This window comes from Propithecus coquereli, unplaced genomic scaffold (assembly GCF_000956105.1).
Source record: "Propithecus coquereli isolate 6110/MARCELLA unplaced genomic scaffold, Pcoq_1.0 Scaffold299, whole genome shotgun sequence".
NCBI lineage: Eukaryota > Metazoa > Chordata > Mammalia > Primates > Indriidae > Propithecus > Propithecus coquereli.
Genome location: NW_012148607.1, coordinates 1,907,735 through 1,925,428, shown reverse-complemented (window position 1 = coordinate 1,925,428; position 17,694 = coordinate 1,907,735). Strand labels below are relative to the sequence as shown.

Below are 17,694 nucleotides of genomic sequence, written 5' to 3'. Positions count from 1 at the left end.
GGTCTTCCTCTTGCTCAGGCTGATCTCGAACTCCTGAGCTCAAACGATCCACCCGTCTCGGCCTCCCAGAGTGCTAGGATTACAGGCGTGAGCCACCGGGCCCAGCCTTAGAATAATTCTTATTCTTATAAAAAAACCAAACCTTTTTCTATCTATTCAACGATCCATCCATCCATCATATATCTTCCTATCTAGAATGATGTTTACTAAATGTTAATTAAAACTGGTTATTTCTGGATGGCAGACTTTGGGTGATTTGTTGTTGTTTTTATAATTCTTATTACCTAAATTTTTTATAATGAGCATGTTCCATTTAAAAAAAAAGTAATTTTCTAAAATGCATAGATAACCACATATCTAATAATATTAAATTGCCTGAATTATTCCAGTGGTAAGTATGAAAAAATTTACCAGGGGAAAAAATCTACACATTTCACCTAATATAATCTAACCACTTCAATTAAGTATTTTGCTCCCTTTCTGAATTTTGTGGTAGAGTCTCATTATTTTTCTATATAAACTGCCCATATTTTCTCCAATATGATCAATGAAGAAAAGTTTCAAAGTTAAAAAACATTAAGGTTGTCCTTTTAAAAATCCTGAATTTACTTCTCCCTTGGCTCCTTATAGTTTTTTCTGCCACTGAAATACCATTAGGTGATAACTATTAGGCATGCTTAAAAAACTGCACAACTTGAATATTATAATTCAAAAAAACCTGTAGGAAAACATGTCCCAATTCTAGGGAACGTTGCCTTTCTCCTAGCAGAGGAACTTTCCTTTAGTGCTCTGTATCTACAGCACTTGGAAAAGCCAACTCAATCATAAAGGCATCTGCTTTACTCCTAAATTCTCACAATTCACGCAAATGTTGTCGGGATAATTTCTGTCCTTTGTTTTAGCATTTACATAGTCAATTCTTATTATTTGTAGATTCATTTTTTGTGAATACACCTACTTGCTAAAATGTATTTATAACTCCCAAATTAATACAGTAGTCCACCCTTATTCGTGGTTTTACTTTCTATGGTTTCAGTTATCCACAGTTAACAATGGTCCAAAAACATTAAATGGAAAATTCCAGAAATAATTTATAAGGTTTAAATTAGTTTTCAATAGTAGCCTAACACTATGTCATAATGCCCAAGTCATTCACCTCACTTCACCTCACCACATGGGCATTTTATCATCTCACATCATCACAAGAAGGGTAAGGACAGTATAAGAAGATATTTTGAGAGAGAGAAAGACCACATTCACTTGATTTTTATTATAGTATATAGTTATAATTGTTCTATTTTATTTTATAGTTATTATTAATCTCTTACAGTGCCTAATTTATAAGTTAAACTTTATCATAGGTGTGTATGTAAAGGAAAAAAATATAGTACATACAAGGTTTGGTACTACCCGCAGTTTTAGGCATCCACTGAGGGTCTTGGAATGCATTCCCCATGAACAAGGGGGGATTACTCTACTTGGGGTGCTTTTGCAGTCATTCACAGACATGTGCAGAGTGGCAAAAAATTTGAATCACCTTACATGTACTTTCTGGGTGAGGCTGAACGAAGCTTTACTCTGTCTTGTTTTCAGCTCATGCTATAAACAAGTATCCTTTTTCACGGTCTATTTAATGCCATGTTTTTTGCATTTTTGTGCTTTTTGTTGGTGATTTTGCTCTTTAATATGGCCTCCAATCATAGTGCTCAAGTGCTATCTAGTGTTCCTAAGTGTCAGAAAGCTATGAAGTGCCTTACAGAGAAAATACCTGTGTCAGATAAAGTCTCACTCAGGGATGAGTTATAAGCACTGTTGACTATGAGTTCAATGTTAATGAATCAACAATATATATTAAATAAGGTGTTTTCAGACAAAAGCATACATAAAACAATGCTATGTACTGATTGGATGACAAAAATGTTGTGACCAGAGGCTTGCAGGAACCTAAACCTGCATTTCCCCTAGGAGCAATGGCTCAATATTTGCTAATTCAATGTTCATGGCAATTTTATAGAACATAATTACTGTAAATAACAATCAACTGTAAATCAACAGAAAAACCTACAAAATTGCATTAACACTGCTAAGAGTGGAGAAAAACTAATTTATTCACAGAATTATACCTTTAATGCTTAATAGTGTACTTAATTTGTAATAAAATCATTTGTAATTCAGTTACAACCTAATGTTTTCAGCACATGACAAGACTAAAAGCTTCAAATTTTGAAACCAGGTCTAAAATAGTTTTTAGAAATAAATTTAAATATTATCATTTTTCTAATATAAAGATAAAAACTGTTTCATACTATGGTGAAAATATTTTCAAAAAGAAGTTCTGAAGCTAAAGATGATTCAAAGGCTACTCAGAAGCTATGATAGTATATCAATATCAAATTCATTTCATAATGAGAGGACTTACAGGATTTTTGAGTTTTTTTTTCAGTGTATGCATTTTCCTCAAATGTTAGGTTTTGCTGAATTTTTCTGAGTCGCAGGGGAAATCTTAAACTGAAATAATTAGTTATGCCAACAACAGCAGTGGTTATGTTAGCTCTGTCAATAATCTTATCCATCAAACTAATCTCCTTTAGTAATTAATCTCAAAAAAGGTATGTAAGAATTTGATGAAAAAATGGGTAGAAATATCCAAATACTATTGCCCACCCACAAAACACAAAAGTGGTATCTTACATTTAGTAATCACTCAATAAATGTCTGTTACTAAACCAATAAATGAAAATACTGTACCATATTTCAAACAGAGAAAAAGTCACTGGATAATTAATCAACTAATTTGATATACAGCAAAAAAGTTACCTTCTATATACTTTAAAAGCCTCTGAGGAGGTAATAAGGGGAATCGAATTGGGTCTAGCACTTCTACCACATGTTTTCTTCTCTTTCCCAGATCTTTCAGAATCCATTGCATTGCAGCTAAGAAGACCTGGTATTCATCCTCAATGCTAAGCTCTTCACTTCGCAAAATTTTGATCAGCTGATCTTTTGTAAGTGCCAGGAACTCTTCCCCGCAATGAACCTCCAAAAAATGGACATGAATGTAGTTTTCTGTGAATTCCAAAAGGTCATGGCAGGCAATTTGCTCAGAGAACTGAAAGATCCCAATGCAGTTCAGTGGATCAATTTGGCCTTTCAGAAATTCACAGCAAAGATTAACAACTTCAGTCAACTGTAGCATGTCTGCTGCAACAATCAACTCCTGGACATTATTCACACCTATGTTCACTATACCTAGGGAAGTAGGGAGACAAAATAGCCAATAAAATAAAAACAAACATTGACTTACCATATTCAAAAAGTATTATATTTGATTTCACTGATAGCTTAATGTTCACAGAGTAGATAGATAGTAAGCAAAAAAGGCAATGAAGGATTTGTGGAAAGGGCACAAAATTTAAATGATAATGATACGTAACATTCATGAAACACAAAGAACCAGGTGCAGTATTAATTGCTTTATTTATTTATTTATTTTAGAGACAAGTTCTTTTTCTCTGTCACCCAGGCTGGAGTGCAGTGGCACAATGATAGCTCACTATAACTTCAAACTTTTGGGCTCAAGTGATCCTCCGACCTCAACTTCCCAAATAGCTGGAATTACAGGCACATGCCACACCTGGCTAAGTTTTAAATTTATTTTTTATTCTATTATTTGTTTTAGAGATGGGGTCTTGCTATGATGTCTAGGCTGGCCTCAAATTCCTGGCCTCAAGTGATCTTCCTGCCTTGGCCTCCCAAAGTGCTGGGATTACAGGTGTGAGCCACCATGCCCAGACTTAATTGATGTATGTACTCATTTAACCCTCATTACAATCTCATATAGTAGGCAGTATTGTTTTTCTTATTTTTGTATTACGGAAACAGCATCAGAATAACAAAGTTTAAGTAACTTGTCCCCAAGTCACATGATTAAGCAAGTTACAATGTAGGAGTTGACATCAAAGTCCATGCTTTTAATATAAGGTTATATGCATGTAACAAACATTTATTGAAGCACTGGGCAGAATAAAACAGGGTCCCTATCTTCAATTACAATAAAGTACAATACAATGTTAGCTTTTAATAATATTAGGAATAACCAAGAATCTATGATTCTTACGAGAATCATATGAGAAGCTTAAACTATATTTACTGCTCTCTTTCCCAAGGGCTTCACTTTCATAATTTACATAATGATTTTGGGAGGACATCGACTAGCCAATAATATTTAAGAGGAAGAAAAAAAAAACACTGTAATTCTCATACCTAATAAGGATAAACTCTCCATTCAATCCTATATTAATGCTTTCCCTTTACATTATCCTTTTCATAACATTCACTCCACCAAAGTATCAATATTTGTCTAAAGTTTGTACTGAGATTAGATTTACAAAATCTGTTAGGGCAAGGATTGCCTCCTCTGTATTCCCAATGCCTAGCACATGCTAGAGGCTTAAAATTGTTTTTAAATGAATGAATGCCCAAAGAGATTATGGTGAGAGGAAGAATATTGCTCACTGAACGCAAACGGGGGTTTTCCAAAAGTATAAGAAATGGAATCCAGCAAGGGGGTAAATGACAGTAGCTGCAGAGAAAACCGAGATAAGACTTAACTTGAATGAAATGGGAATTCACTACAAATTTGAAGAAGATAAGATTATGAGTTGTGATGTAAGGGGTCTGAATGACTGTTATTGGATAATGCCAAGAGTTACTCAAGAGTAATTTTTAAAATGTCCTATCACTTAATATGGCTTTATAGCTTACAAAGCACTTTCACATTTACTAAAATTTATCTCATTTAACCTTTAGATGAATTATAAAGTACTACTATCAACACTTGATAAACAAGGAAAAGAAGGCTCTCACAAGTTCATTTCTAATTTATAAGTACCTAATCTGCCTTACCTAGGAAGCTCTGTGAGGGCAGAGACCATGTCTGTCTTGTTTACTGCTGTATCCCTGGTAACTAGCTCAAAAAAGTATTCAACAGATATTTGTTGAAAGAATGAATGATAGACTAAAGTTAAATGAAATGCCTAGTATCACACAGCTAATTAGTGGTAGAGCTAGATCTCAAACTCAGGTCATTTGATTCCAAGTGAAGTGCATAAAAAAATCTAAGGTGACATGCAGTGGTACATGTTTATAGTCCCAGCTACTTCGGAGGCTGAGGCAGGAGGACTGTTTGAGGCTACAATGTGCTATAATTGTGCCTGTGAATAGCCACTGTACTCCAGCCTAGGTGACATAGCGAGACCCTATTTCTAAAAAAAGAAAAAGAAAAGAAATACACTGAAGACATATTAGAACATATTGTATACATGTATCAAAATATCACATGTACCCCCCAAATATGTACAGCTATATCAATTTTTAAAAAGTCAAAAAAGACACATTAGAATTGTGAATGCTTAATAAAGAATGTTAGCCCGGGCCAGGTGCGGTAGCTGACGCCTGTAATCCTAGCATTCCGGGAGGCCAAGGCGGGAGGGTCATTTGAAGTCAGGAGTTTGAGACCGGCCTCAGCAAGAGTGAGACCCTGTCTCTACTAAAAATAAAAAGAAATTAGCTGGGCAACTAAAAATAGAAAAAATTAGCCAGGCGTGGTGGCACACGTCTGTAGTCCCAACTACTTGGGAGGCTGAGGCAGGAGGATCACTTGAGCCCAGGAGTTTGAAGTTGCTGTGAGCCGGGCTGATGCCATGGCACTCTAGCTCAGGCAACAGAGTGAAACTCTGTCTCAAAAAAAAAAAAGAATGTATTGGCTGGACATGGTGGCTCACACCTGTAATCCTAGCACTCTGGGAGGCTGAGGCGAGATCGCTTGAGCTCAGGAGTTCAAGACCAGACTGAGCAAGAACGGGATCCTATCTCCACAAAAAAGAGAAAAATTAGCTGGGCATTGTGGTCCGCACCTGTAGTCCTGGCTACTCGGGAGGCTGAGGCAAGAGGATCACTTGAGCCCAGGAGTTTGAGGTTGCTGTGAGCTATGATGATGCCACTGTACTCTGGCTGGGGCAACAGAGCGAGACTCTATCTCAAAAAAATAAAAATAAAAATAAAACGAATGTATTAATTGTAATCATTTATGTGAATGGTTAATAAAGAATGACAAGTCCAAAGGAGAGAGAAAGACAATGACAGGTTTGCTGCTCCCACATCACAAAAAAGGATTTGAAGCAAGAATTGTTTGTCAGGAGAAAAAAAAAAAGGAAATGTCATTACAATGAAAATGAAGGAACATGCTTGAGAACAAATTGTATCAAAGTCTATAAATTTCCCTGTCCAATAAATACCCAGTCTCTATTTTCGTCTTATCCTTACTAATAGAACTTTAATTTTGTCATAGGTGGCAACTGTGCTTTGCTGAAAATTACATTTCCTAGTCTCCTTTGCAGGTAAGTGTGAACTTTTGACTGAGTGTGGCCAGCAAGATATGGGCAACAGTTGTTGGGTAGGGCTACCAGAAAAGCTTTAAAAAAGGACAAACTTGAATGGTAGGCCCTTTTGCCTTTCTCCCTACCTTCTTCCACTGGCTGGAGTTCAGTGATCATGAGATTAGAAGCTATAAGCTATAGATGGTGGAGAAAAATGTTGGAAAAATATTGGGACACTAATGACATTATGAACCCACCAAACAAGCCTTGTAATGCCTATTTTGGATTCATTTCAGTGGAAAAGTAAAGTCTTATCTTGTTAATCCAGTTTATATTTATTTCTGGCAGCCAAATGCAAATGATACCAATTTTGCCTTAAATGTCAGTCCTCTACAATGTTATTTCCCCCAGATATGCTCAGTAGCTTTTATTTCTCTGGGTTTTACCACTTTTTTTTTTTGAGACAGAGTCTACCTCGGTCATTGTAGCTCACTGCAACCTCAAACTCCTGGGCTCAAGTGATCCTCTTGCCTCAGCCTCTTGAGTAGCTGGAACTACAGAGATGAGCCACCCTGCTCCGCTAATTTTCCTATTTTTCATAGAGACAGGGTCTCACTCCTGAGCGCAAGCAATCCTCCCGTCTAGGCCTCCCAGAGTGCTAAGATTATAGGCTCAAGCCACCGTGTCTGGCTGTTTTACCACCTTTTATTTCTCTGATAGAAGTGCTCACCATTGGCCATACAATGATGATACCATGAACATTCTCCTTGACTAAATATCTCTTGTTGCTACTGTCAGACAACAGAGGCAGAATAGACAACTTGTGGCATTTCTTCTGTTTTTTATATAGTTCAACACTAATTCCATTGATTAATCTGTGTTAATTTATATTTTTCAAATAAAAAAGTGGGGTGCATTTATGAAGTAGTTTCATCAGCTCACACAAGTTATTTGGAACAGTGAGGTCAAGAACCTCTCAATGTTAATTTGTACATAAGCTAATAGACAAAGTTGTACTGCTTTTAGTAGATAATAGATAATCATGGTCACAGTCCCCAAATTAAGGTTATCATTATTTTCTGAAATTTTCCAAAAAGAAATATGAAACAACACAGAGAAAAGAAATAGCCTTTTGTCATTTTCCAGGTTTAAATACCATGCATTTAAAAAAATACTTAATTGGGTCACCTAATTATCTCCCACCAAGTAGTCCCTTAGCAAGAGCACAGTACAGTTTCAAAACTAGACTGAATAAACGTAGTCTTTGTTTTCAATTTTTTTCTGAGAGTAATATATATTCACTGTGGGGAAAAAACTTTGAGACAGAAAAATATAAAAATGAAATGAAAATCACACATTTTTCCACATCCAGACATATATCATATTAACTCTTCAGTGTATTTCTTTCAAATCTTTTTTCTGTATTTGTTGCATATCATATAAGACATATAAGATTATGTATAGTTTTTGTGTACATTTTCTAATGTCATTGAAACTCTTCAAAAACATTTTTAAAATATAAGTTTTGACTAAGATAATACATGCTGATTATAAACATTTGGGGGGGAAACAAAAAAAAGGGAAAAATAAGAATCTTCCATATTCTATCACCTATAGATAAACACTATCAACATTCTCATCTTTCTCTCTCTCTCTTTTGTTTTTTCTTTTTAGAGACAGGGTTTTGCTCTGTCAACCAGGCTGGAGTGCAGTGGCTATTCACAGGCACGATCATAGCTCACTGCAGCCTCAAACTCCTGTCTCAAGTGATCCTCCCACCTTGGCCTCCCAAAGTACTGGGATTACAAGGATGAGTCACTGCACCTGGCCCTCATCTCTTTCTCATACACAAATACACACAAAGGTTTTTTTTTTCTTTTGGCAAAATTGGAGTTGTATTTATACCCTTTTTTCATTTAATATGTTATAAACATTCTTCTATGATAGTATATATTTTTAAATAATTTGTGAGATCTAAGAAATATTCCAAATATTCCATTTTATATATATATACATGTAACGTAATTTATATAAGCATATAACCTACAGAGAGACAATAAGATTGTATCCAATTATATACTATTATAAATAATGTTACAATAAAATCCTAGTTCATAAATATTTGCTTGCATCCCTAATTAATTCCTTCAGATTCCTGGAAAAGGAGTCTGGGGTCAAAAGATATAAATTTTTCAGTCTTATAATACCATGTTGCTAAATTACCTTCTAGATAAATTAGATCAATTTATGTTCCCACAGTAGCACAAAAGTGATTGCATCATTCTTCACGTAAAGCAACAGGCTCACATAACATACCTGTGTAAATGAAATCTAGAAGTATCTGAAAGATTCCTGGTTCAATTCCTAGAATCTGTACAACATCTTTTGAGGACTCTTTCATTCCTCCAGTGAACAGGGCTGCAAAGTAAGGACTACTGGCAGCCAAAACTAGCCGATGAACTTTGAAAGTTTCCTTCCCAACTTGCAGCTGCACATCACAAAAATGCTGTCCATTTCTCATTTTATCGATCTGGGCCAAGATGAGTTGGGCATGTTTATCTGATGAAAAAGGACTATCACAAGCCTTCAGACAGCCCTCATTAGCCATGATGATGATAGATTAATTAAAAGGACTGTTGCACATAATTTGTTCCTACCCTGAAAAACAAAATAAAAAGAGATCAAGGAACATATTTTTGTATTTAACATGCCTTCCAATCACATATGTAAGAAACATTCCGTATACTTACAATCTATTATACTTAGGGACATAAAACACACATAAGACAAATAAGTACTAAACTGTGTGATACTATTTCTAATATGGTTTCAGAGAAGGAAATAAGTAGTGGGTGCTAAAATAATTGAAGGATGCTTCACAGAAGAAATGGCACCTGAAATGGATACTGAAAGATAAAGTATTAAGCTATGCGGAGAGGTCATAAGTCCTTCTCTGTGGAGTAAAAAAAATAAGGCACAAAGGGAGAAAGTTTTTGTACACTGCAGCAAGGAAGCACATATCACAGCCAAAATGAACTTTCAAAAAGCAATTGTGATTAGTCTGTCTGCTTAAAAATCCTTCAATTTGTACACTTTCCTTAGCAAACAAAGCCCTTCTATATCTTATAATTCAAGACTCTGTTCAAATACAATTTCCTGCAGGAACCCTTCCCGATTCCTCTCTCCTTTGGGTTGATTGCTCATCCTAAGCTTACCCATTTTACATCTCATATTATACTCTACCTTTTCACACACCCTATCACCCTACTCCCAGCATACACACACACACACACACACACACACACACAGAAAGCTCTTTGAAAGACAGTACCTTAAGGGCAGAGACTATCTTTCACAGCTATAGCACCAGTATCTAACATGTATTAGGTTTTCAAATGTTTGTGAAATTAGCATAATGAGAAATAACCATAATAGCTTAGGTTGTTTTATTTAACTGTTAGCTTTTCCACATATTATGTCAATTTTAATTCTCATAATAATTAAGAGGTGAGAAGAAAAGATAATCTTATCTAAAAGGACAGAGAAGGAAACTGAAGCTCAGTTTCCCCAAGGATACAGTGTTAGTGTAACAGTTTCAGTATCTGAATCCAGGCCTTCTTCCTCTAAATCCAGGACTTTTTCCATGGTATCACATTGCACAGGAATCATTAGGTCAGGTTATAGAGAAAGGGCCTTGAAACCTAAGCACTGAAATTTGCACCTGAGCGTTTATGGGTTCAAAATAGTCATATTTCAGAACTGCTATTTGATTCTTCACAGGGATAAGTTAAGAGGGAACAAAGTCTCATTAAACAGCCTTATAGCTTCAGCAATGTAAATCTAAGTTACCTTTTAAATAAAGAAACCATGAGATCCTCTAACATAAGAAATACGGAGATAAAGCACAGGGGAAATCTAAGATGATTAAAGTTTTGTAACTTAGGCATCAAGAAGAATTGGTAATAAGAGTGATAGAAATGGTGTGGGATGATGTTAAAAAAATGATTAAGTTCATGGCATTCAGTCAAACTTATCAAAGTCAAAATAACTAGGCTGATTATAGTGACTAGGAATTAGCTTACTGAGAAATTTGATTGAGAGGCTCTAACGAGGCTGCTAAAATTTCACATCAGCATGTAAAGAATGTCAACATATTACATTTAACTGGCATATAAAAGCAGTGTTTAAGGTGATGAATATGCTAATTACCTTGATTTGATCCATGCATATTGTATACATGTATCAAAATATTACACTGTACTCTATAAATAGGTACAATTATTTGTTAGTTAAAATAATACAAAAGGGGAAAAAAAGCAAACAGAAATGTGACCTGCAGATATTATTAAACATAATGTGGCTCTCAGGCTTTCTTTTCTGTTTTAGATTTCTCCCTGTCCGCAGATTTTGGACCCCAGTGGTTTAATTACAAGGTACTTCCTTTGTCCCTACTTCAAGGCATCAAGCACAGCCACTGCTCCTGCTACAAGAAAGGGTTCACTGAATATCCACTCTTGTAGCAAACAGCAGAAATCCTAGTCTGTTACATGCTTCTCAGTATCTGCGATGCTACCCCACTGCCAGTGAAGCACGAACATCAAAAGGCGGCATGTGGAGTGACAGTATTTCCAAAGAGAAAGAGCACAATTCTGGGACATTGCATGGGGATGTAAGTGCCCCAAACTTGAAAAGCGGATCATTAGGAAACGGTGGAGATGTCCAGAGAAACTAAGGAGGACCTAAGTTTGGTGGCCTTGAATTCACTGTCGAGAGCATCTGTAAATTGCTTCAGCAAAGGGTGTCAGAAAGAAACCCAAAACCAGCGTCAAAAAACCCAAGGCTCTTTGTGCTTGAGTTGGGGGCCGGACCTAGAGCGCTACCCCTAACCTGCTGCGACACTAAAAGTGGATAATCACTCTGGTGCTACCCAAAGGGCAGGGAAGGGATCTCAGACAACTGAAGGCATAGCAGAGGAGCTGAGGGCGCGACCTCCGGATATGCCCCCGGGGGCCGGAGCGGTCCGCACCACACGAAGCTCCGGGGAGGGAGACAACACTTCGACTGTCAGAGGAACGCCTGAGGCGGCAGGAGAAGAGGCGAGGGAAAAACCAGTTTCAGAGGCTCCTCTTACTCTCGTCCTCAGGGGTCCTGAGAGCCGGAGAGAGCAGAAGTTCCCAACCCCGTCATGGACGCACCCGGGACGGAGGCCCTCCTTACCCGCCGCTTCCCCTTCCCTCCGGCGCCCGCTGAGGCCCTGCGCGCGCAGCCGCGACAGACACAGGCCGGAGAGGGCGGGGGAACCCGGCCAGGGTGACGAGACAGGGACGACGGGTCGGGGCGGTCCCCCAAGGACTGGAGGCCAAGCCGGGCCTGGCGCAAGGTACCTCCGGCGCGCCGCTGGCCCTGGCCTCTTACTGCGCGTGCGCGGGGTTCTTCCGCTGGCGGGTCGCCGGGCCGCGGCGGTTCTCACTGCCGGTTGCTGTGGCCCAGGGCTTGTGCTTGCTTCCTCGCTGGCGGACAGCCGCGCTGCGAGCCTGCGCTCCTGCTTGCTGTGGGTGGCGGGCTCGGCCTTCCCGTTCCTCCTGCACCCACGGTTCTTCTGGTGTCCCAGGAAGACCATGGACCTCAGTGTTAGGGAGAGACAGACTGGCTAACCTCTGGCATGGTGCTTCTCTCCCATTCTCTCAGGTCATTTTCTGAATCTGCATGACTGAGCCTGGCCCTGAATAGATGCCTACTTTGGGTGAAGGGAAAACTCAAAAGTCCAATTCTTTTCACTTTTGAACCTCGTAATGTGTCACACGAGTAGCTGTCAGACCGTTTTGATCCCAGCCTACAGTGAACAAAAATATTTTACATCAAACCCGCTACTGCATACGTTTGTGTGTAGATGTATATATCTGAAACAAAATTTTCACAAAACTGTTTACATTTGTTGTATTCAATGCACTAAATTTCTGTCTTTTCTATTTCATTACCAAAAACTTCTAAAAGGGACCTATTGTCAGCAAACATTGTCTAAGACTTGGAAATGAGCAAAAGAGATTTCTGGGTGCCCTTTTAGTATACGGCTTGGGCATTGTCTGGCAGAGGCTGTAAGGGTTTTAAATCCGTAGGGACCTCTGACTTTCTGTTGACTGAACTATTTTACAAGAAAACTGATAGTTTATACTAATTTCTGTCCACCTATAGAAAAGATTACACCAAAACATTACATTTTATTGACCTGTAGGATATTAAGCCACTTTTACCCTTCTTAGCAAATTCATTTCAGTGTTCCTGATTCTTAGTGAATTCATACTGCATTCCACCTTACTGGCTCCTTAAATAATTAATGAGATAAAATATTTGATATGTGTTTATTTTATACTTTTACAAGAGTCATGATTTTACTTTTCAGAAAATTATACTTCATTCATGATGTACTATTGGACTGCACCTGTGAAAGTTGAGCACATGAATTGGGTCATTTTTATCATACCCAACTAAAACACAGTTGAAAGGCCAGGGGGGGAAAAAAGCACTAAGGGCACATAATGTTGCTCCAAGAATGTAATTCTGTGAAGCCTGGCTGCTGAAATTGCCTGTTGTAACCTGAAACCGGTTTTATCTAATAGCTGCTGAAATGACTTGCAATGACTATAAGACTAGTTTTACCCTTTGCGGTCACTCACCAATCAGAGCTTGCCAGCTCCTCACAACTTTGCTAGTGCCATTGAACTTTCTTTCAAATCAATGGGTAACATTTCTCCTTTTTATAAAACCTCAAAGAGAACTGAAGACCACCCAGTTTGTGTATATGCCTTGGATTGCAATTCCTGCTTCCCAAATAAAACATTAAATTTAGAGATTTGTCTCTACATTTATTTATTTATTTATTGGAGACAGGATCTTGTTGTCTCCAAGGCTAGTGTGCAGTGGCATCATCATAGCTCACTGCAATCTCAAACCCCTGGGCTGAAGTGATCCTCCTGCCTCAGCCTCCCAAATAGCTGGGATCAGAGGTGTACACCACAGCACCCAGCTAATTTTTCTATTTTTGTAGAGATGGGGTCTCCCTCTTGCTTAGGCTGGTCTTCAACTGCTGGCCTCAAGCGATCCTCCTGCCTTGGCCTCCCATTTCTACATTTTTATTTTGACTTCAATTCACCCAACAATTTGAAAAGCACCACTTTAGAGTATATGTCTAGGATCAGAATTGCTGGAACATAGGGTATGTGCATCTTCAATTTCACTAGAAAATATCTAACTTTATTCCAAACTGTTTGTTTCAATATATATTCCCACCAGCAGTGAATGTGAGTTTCCTTGCTCTGCATCCTTGCTAACCCTTAATATCATCGATGCTTCAATTTTGTATAATCTGGTGTGTATAAAATGGTATTTCATTTTTATTCTAACTTATATTTCCTGATTATTAATGAGATTGGGCAGTAAAAAGATGTTTATAGGCTGCTATAGACTGAATTGTGTCCTCCTCCCAACTGCTATGTTGAAGCCCTAGCCTCCAATAGGATGGTATTTGGAGATGGGGCCTTTGGAAGATAATTAGGATTGGATGAGGTCATTAGGGTGGGGGCATCATGATGGGATTAATGCCCTTAAAAGAAGACACACTAGAGTGTGCACACATGCTGTCTCTCTCCCTCTCTCACTCATACACACACACACACACACACACACACACACACACACATCATACACAGAGTAACAAAAGATCACGTGAGCACATAGTGAGATGGTGGCTACCTGCAAGCCAAGAGGCCTCAGAATGAAACCTACCTTGCTGACACCTTGATCTTGGACTTCTCAGCCTCCAGAACTGTAAGAAATAAGTTTCTGTTATTTAAGCCACTCAGTCCATAGTATTTTGTTACGGCCATAGTATTTTGTTATGGCAGCCTGAACAAACTAAGACATAGGCCAGTTAAGTGTCTTTTCCTATAAAAGAGCTATTCATGTCTTTTGTCCATTTTTTTCTTGAATTGTTTTTTATTGATTTGTAGGAGGATTTTTGATTACACGTGTTGCCAATATTTTTGTCCAATTTGTGATTGGTCTATATCTTTTATCTATTGTCTATTTTGATAAACAAAAAGTTCATAATTTTACCAATCTATCAGGCTATTTATTTGTTTTGTGATTTGGGTCTGTGCTTCAGAAATTCTTCCTTCCCAACTTCCACTCCTGCACGCTGAGGTTTCAGAGGGACGCTGTCTGGCGGATATGCCTGCTTCTCGCTTACCCCCAGCGACGGTGACGCTAAAGCAGTTCATGAGAAAGCAACAAGTGCTCCTTCTCTACAGAAGGATTTTGCAAGCAATTCGGCAAGCTCCAAATGATTCTTATTGCAAATACTTGAAGGACTGGGCAAGGGAGGAATTCAAAAGGAACAAAAGTGCCACGAAGAGGATATGATCCGGATGATGATTACTCAAGGCAATATGCAGCTCAAGGAGTTAGAAAAAACACTTGCTTTAGCAAAACCTTAACTATAACATTTTGAAGGATTTTAAACTTTCCATGCATTTTGTTGACTTTGGGCTTAACAATGGGCAGCCGAGCCAAGTCTTGCTGTTTGTATGTACAGTATTTGGGCAAAATATCAGAATGCCGTGGTATGTCATAGAGGGCAAAGGAAAGCACATCAGAACAATTATTGCCTTAGCACTGAAAAGCACCCTGGGTTTTGAAAATGTTTGATATGACAGCAGTTTTTGAAAGAAGCATAAACCACTATAACAAATTGCCAGTTAGCACATGAAAAGATGCTCAACACCGTTAACCATCAGGGAAATGAAAACCAAAACCACAATGGGATATCACTTCACATCCACTACAATGGCTATAATTAAAAAAAGAATAACAAATGTTGAAGAAATTGGAAGCCTTGTACATTACTGGTGGGAACATAAAATGGTGGAGCCATTTTGGAAAGCAGACTCATTTCCTCAAAAGATTAAACATAGAGTTGCCCCATATGATTTAGCAATTCTACTAGGTCTATAACCATTGGCAATAAAAAGAAATAAAGGACTGATACATGCTACATATGGATGAGCTTTGAAAACACTGTTAAGTAAAAGGAGCCAGTCACAAAATATCACAAATTGTGTGATTCCATTTATATGATCCAGAATAAGCAGAAAAATTAGTGGCTGTAAGTGGAATGAAAAGTAACTGCTAATGGGTGTGGAGTTTCTTTTCAGGGTGATGAGAATATCCTGTGGTTAGATTGTGGTGGTGGTGGTTGCACAACTATGAGTATACTCAAATCCATTGAATTGAACATTTTCAATGTATGGTACATGAATTATATCTGAATAAAGCTGTTTGAAAAAACTGTAAGATGTAGGACTGGGGGTATACTGACCCCAGGAGATACCCTGGAACTTTCTTGAAAAATCCTTCTGCACTAACAGGGTTGTTGAGGTATGTTTTTCAGATCTGTCATGGTTTGATAGAAGATTCTCCAAAAAGATCATTATTGGGAATGTGGATCTTCGTTGGGAGAAGAAAAGAATTAGAAGCTTAATGAACACATCGATGCACTTACCAAAAAGAAGAGGGAAGACTTTAAGCAACTCCTGGATGAAACTTTTGTGAATACCTTAATATCCATGTGAAAAGAAGTAAAAAAAAAATCTTTAAGGAAGATCCTCAGTGCATTCGGTTCTCCTTTAGTGACAGGAAAAAATAAAGAGAATTTGAAGAATACACGAGAGACAAATACATCATAACCAAAGCTGACTTCAGGACATTTTTGAAGGAAACCAAATTTATAACATAATTCATTTAGTGAAAGCTTGTGGAAGATGCTGGGATTGGCAGTCCCTCAAACTGAAGTTGTCTGTTCATCAACAGAACAGAACTAAAAAGCTAATCTAAGAATCTGACCAGCACCTGAAAGATGTAGACGAAATTTTGCAGAATGATAAAACGGTACCAGTACTGGACTATGCGCCAGAAGAGAGGCATAAACTAATGGTGGCATATGCTGGTGACCTGGATTGCCAGGGTCCACCTCCACCTCTCAGAGCCTATAAGACTAATTGTGAATACTCTTCCATGAGGGTAGTCTACTAATTCAAAATGCTTGCATGAGCCAATTTTCGGGTTTTTATATGTATTAGTCAAACTATATTGCAAAATGATCTATAATAACAGAAGCATTTCTTAAACAGAGACCACTTTGGAAATATTTTTCTTTGTGTGACGTGATTGATACACTCTAACATAGGCTGTCTCTAGTAAACATAAAATCTTGAAATTAAAAAAATCATCCTTTTATGAGTGTGGAAGTCGGTGACTTTTAGTGATGTTTTTTCTGACAGTGGTGTACATGGAGGAGTTTTAAAGAGCATATGTGGTTTGAATTTGCAAGATGCAGATATCACAGACTCCAAGAAAATCTAAGTTGGGGTTTGTTTTTTAAAGCAGGTAAAACACTAAAAATGGAATTATCTTCCAGAGGCTAAGATTACTGTGATGGATGGACATACTTTTACCTCCATCTCTAAAGAACAATTTATTTTGTTCACTTATATGCTTTGATTATCCCCTCTGAAATCTTGTTTAGCCAAGTTTTGTTTAGCCTAAGAGAAGATTTATTTAGCAATTTCTTCTAAGGTGTAGGACCCACAGTCATTAAGATGTTGGCCAGAATAAAGCTGCTGGTGAAACATTTTATTCATCATGAAGCGATTGTTACCAGTATTCTGGATTAGACAACAAATTACCTTCCTGGGTATTCCCTGAAAACTGTACTCCTGTTTGAATGTTAAACTTTTATTCCTAAAGTTTAATTTTCAGATGTTTGTTTAGTTTATGGATTTGAACAATTTTTTATATTAAGGTTTAAATACAAAAGCTTTATAGCACTAAAAGAAAAAGAAATTCTTCCCTAATGTCATAAAGATGTTATATTTTCTTCTTTTCACATTTAATCCTTTAAGTCACTAGGAATCAATTTTTATGTACAGATTGGGATAGGGATCCAATTTCATTTTTTGTTTTCCATATGTATAATCAATTGTCATAACACTATATGTTGAATAGTTCATATTTCCCCACTGACCTGCAATGCCATCTCCCACATATTATGTTTCCCTTTGGGTTGGGATCGATTCTCTATTCAAGTCTATAGGTCTGTTCATTCATGCTCTATAGTTTTAATCACTTTAGCTTTATAATACGTCTTCATATCTGGTAGGAGAAGTTCCCCCATCTTGTTCCTCTCTTCACCAGTGTCTTGGCTAGTCCTGGCACTCTTGGTTCTTCCATATAGATCATAGAACCAGCCTATCAAATTTTGCGC

At 37.7% G+C, this 17,694-nt stretch overlaps 1 protein-coding gene and 1 pseudogene across 2 annotated transcripts in view; one reads left to right on the top strand and one right to left on the bottom strand.

The window, feature by feature from the left end:
• The window catches only part of IPP (intracisternal A particle-promoted polypeptide), a 33,034-nt gene extending 24,004 nt beyond the window's left edge, over positions 1–9,030 (bottom strand). The window contains exons 1-2 of the mRNA XM_012649033.1: positions 8,694–9,030; positions 2,818–3,249 (exon numbers count right to left, since the gene is read on the bottom strand). Coding sequence (XP_012504487.1) covers positions 2,818–3,249; positions 8,694–8,985 — 724 coding nt within the window. The 5' untranslated portion in view covers positions 8,986–9,030. The remainder of the gene's footprint in view (positions 1–2,817; positions 3,250–8,693) is intronic.
• Positions 9,031–14,599: 5,569 nt separating this feature from the next.
• Positions 14,600–14,968, top strand: LOC105814065 (annotated as a pseudogene). The gene has a single exon (XR_001137685.1). The product of XR_001137685.1 is annotated as an LYR motif-containing protein 2 pseudogene (transcript).
• Positions 14,969–17,694: the final 2,726 nt, after the last annotated feature.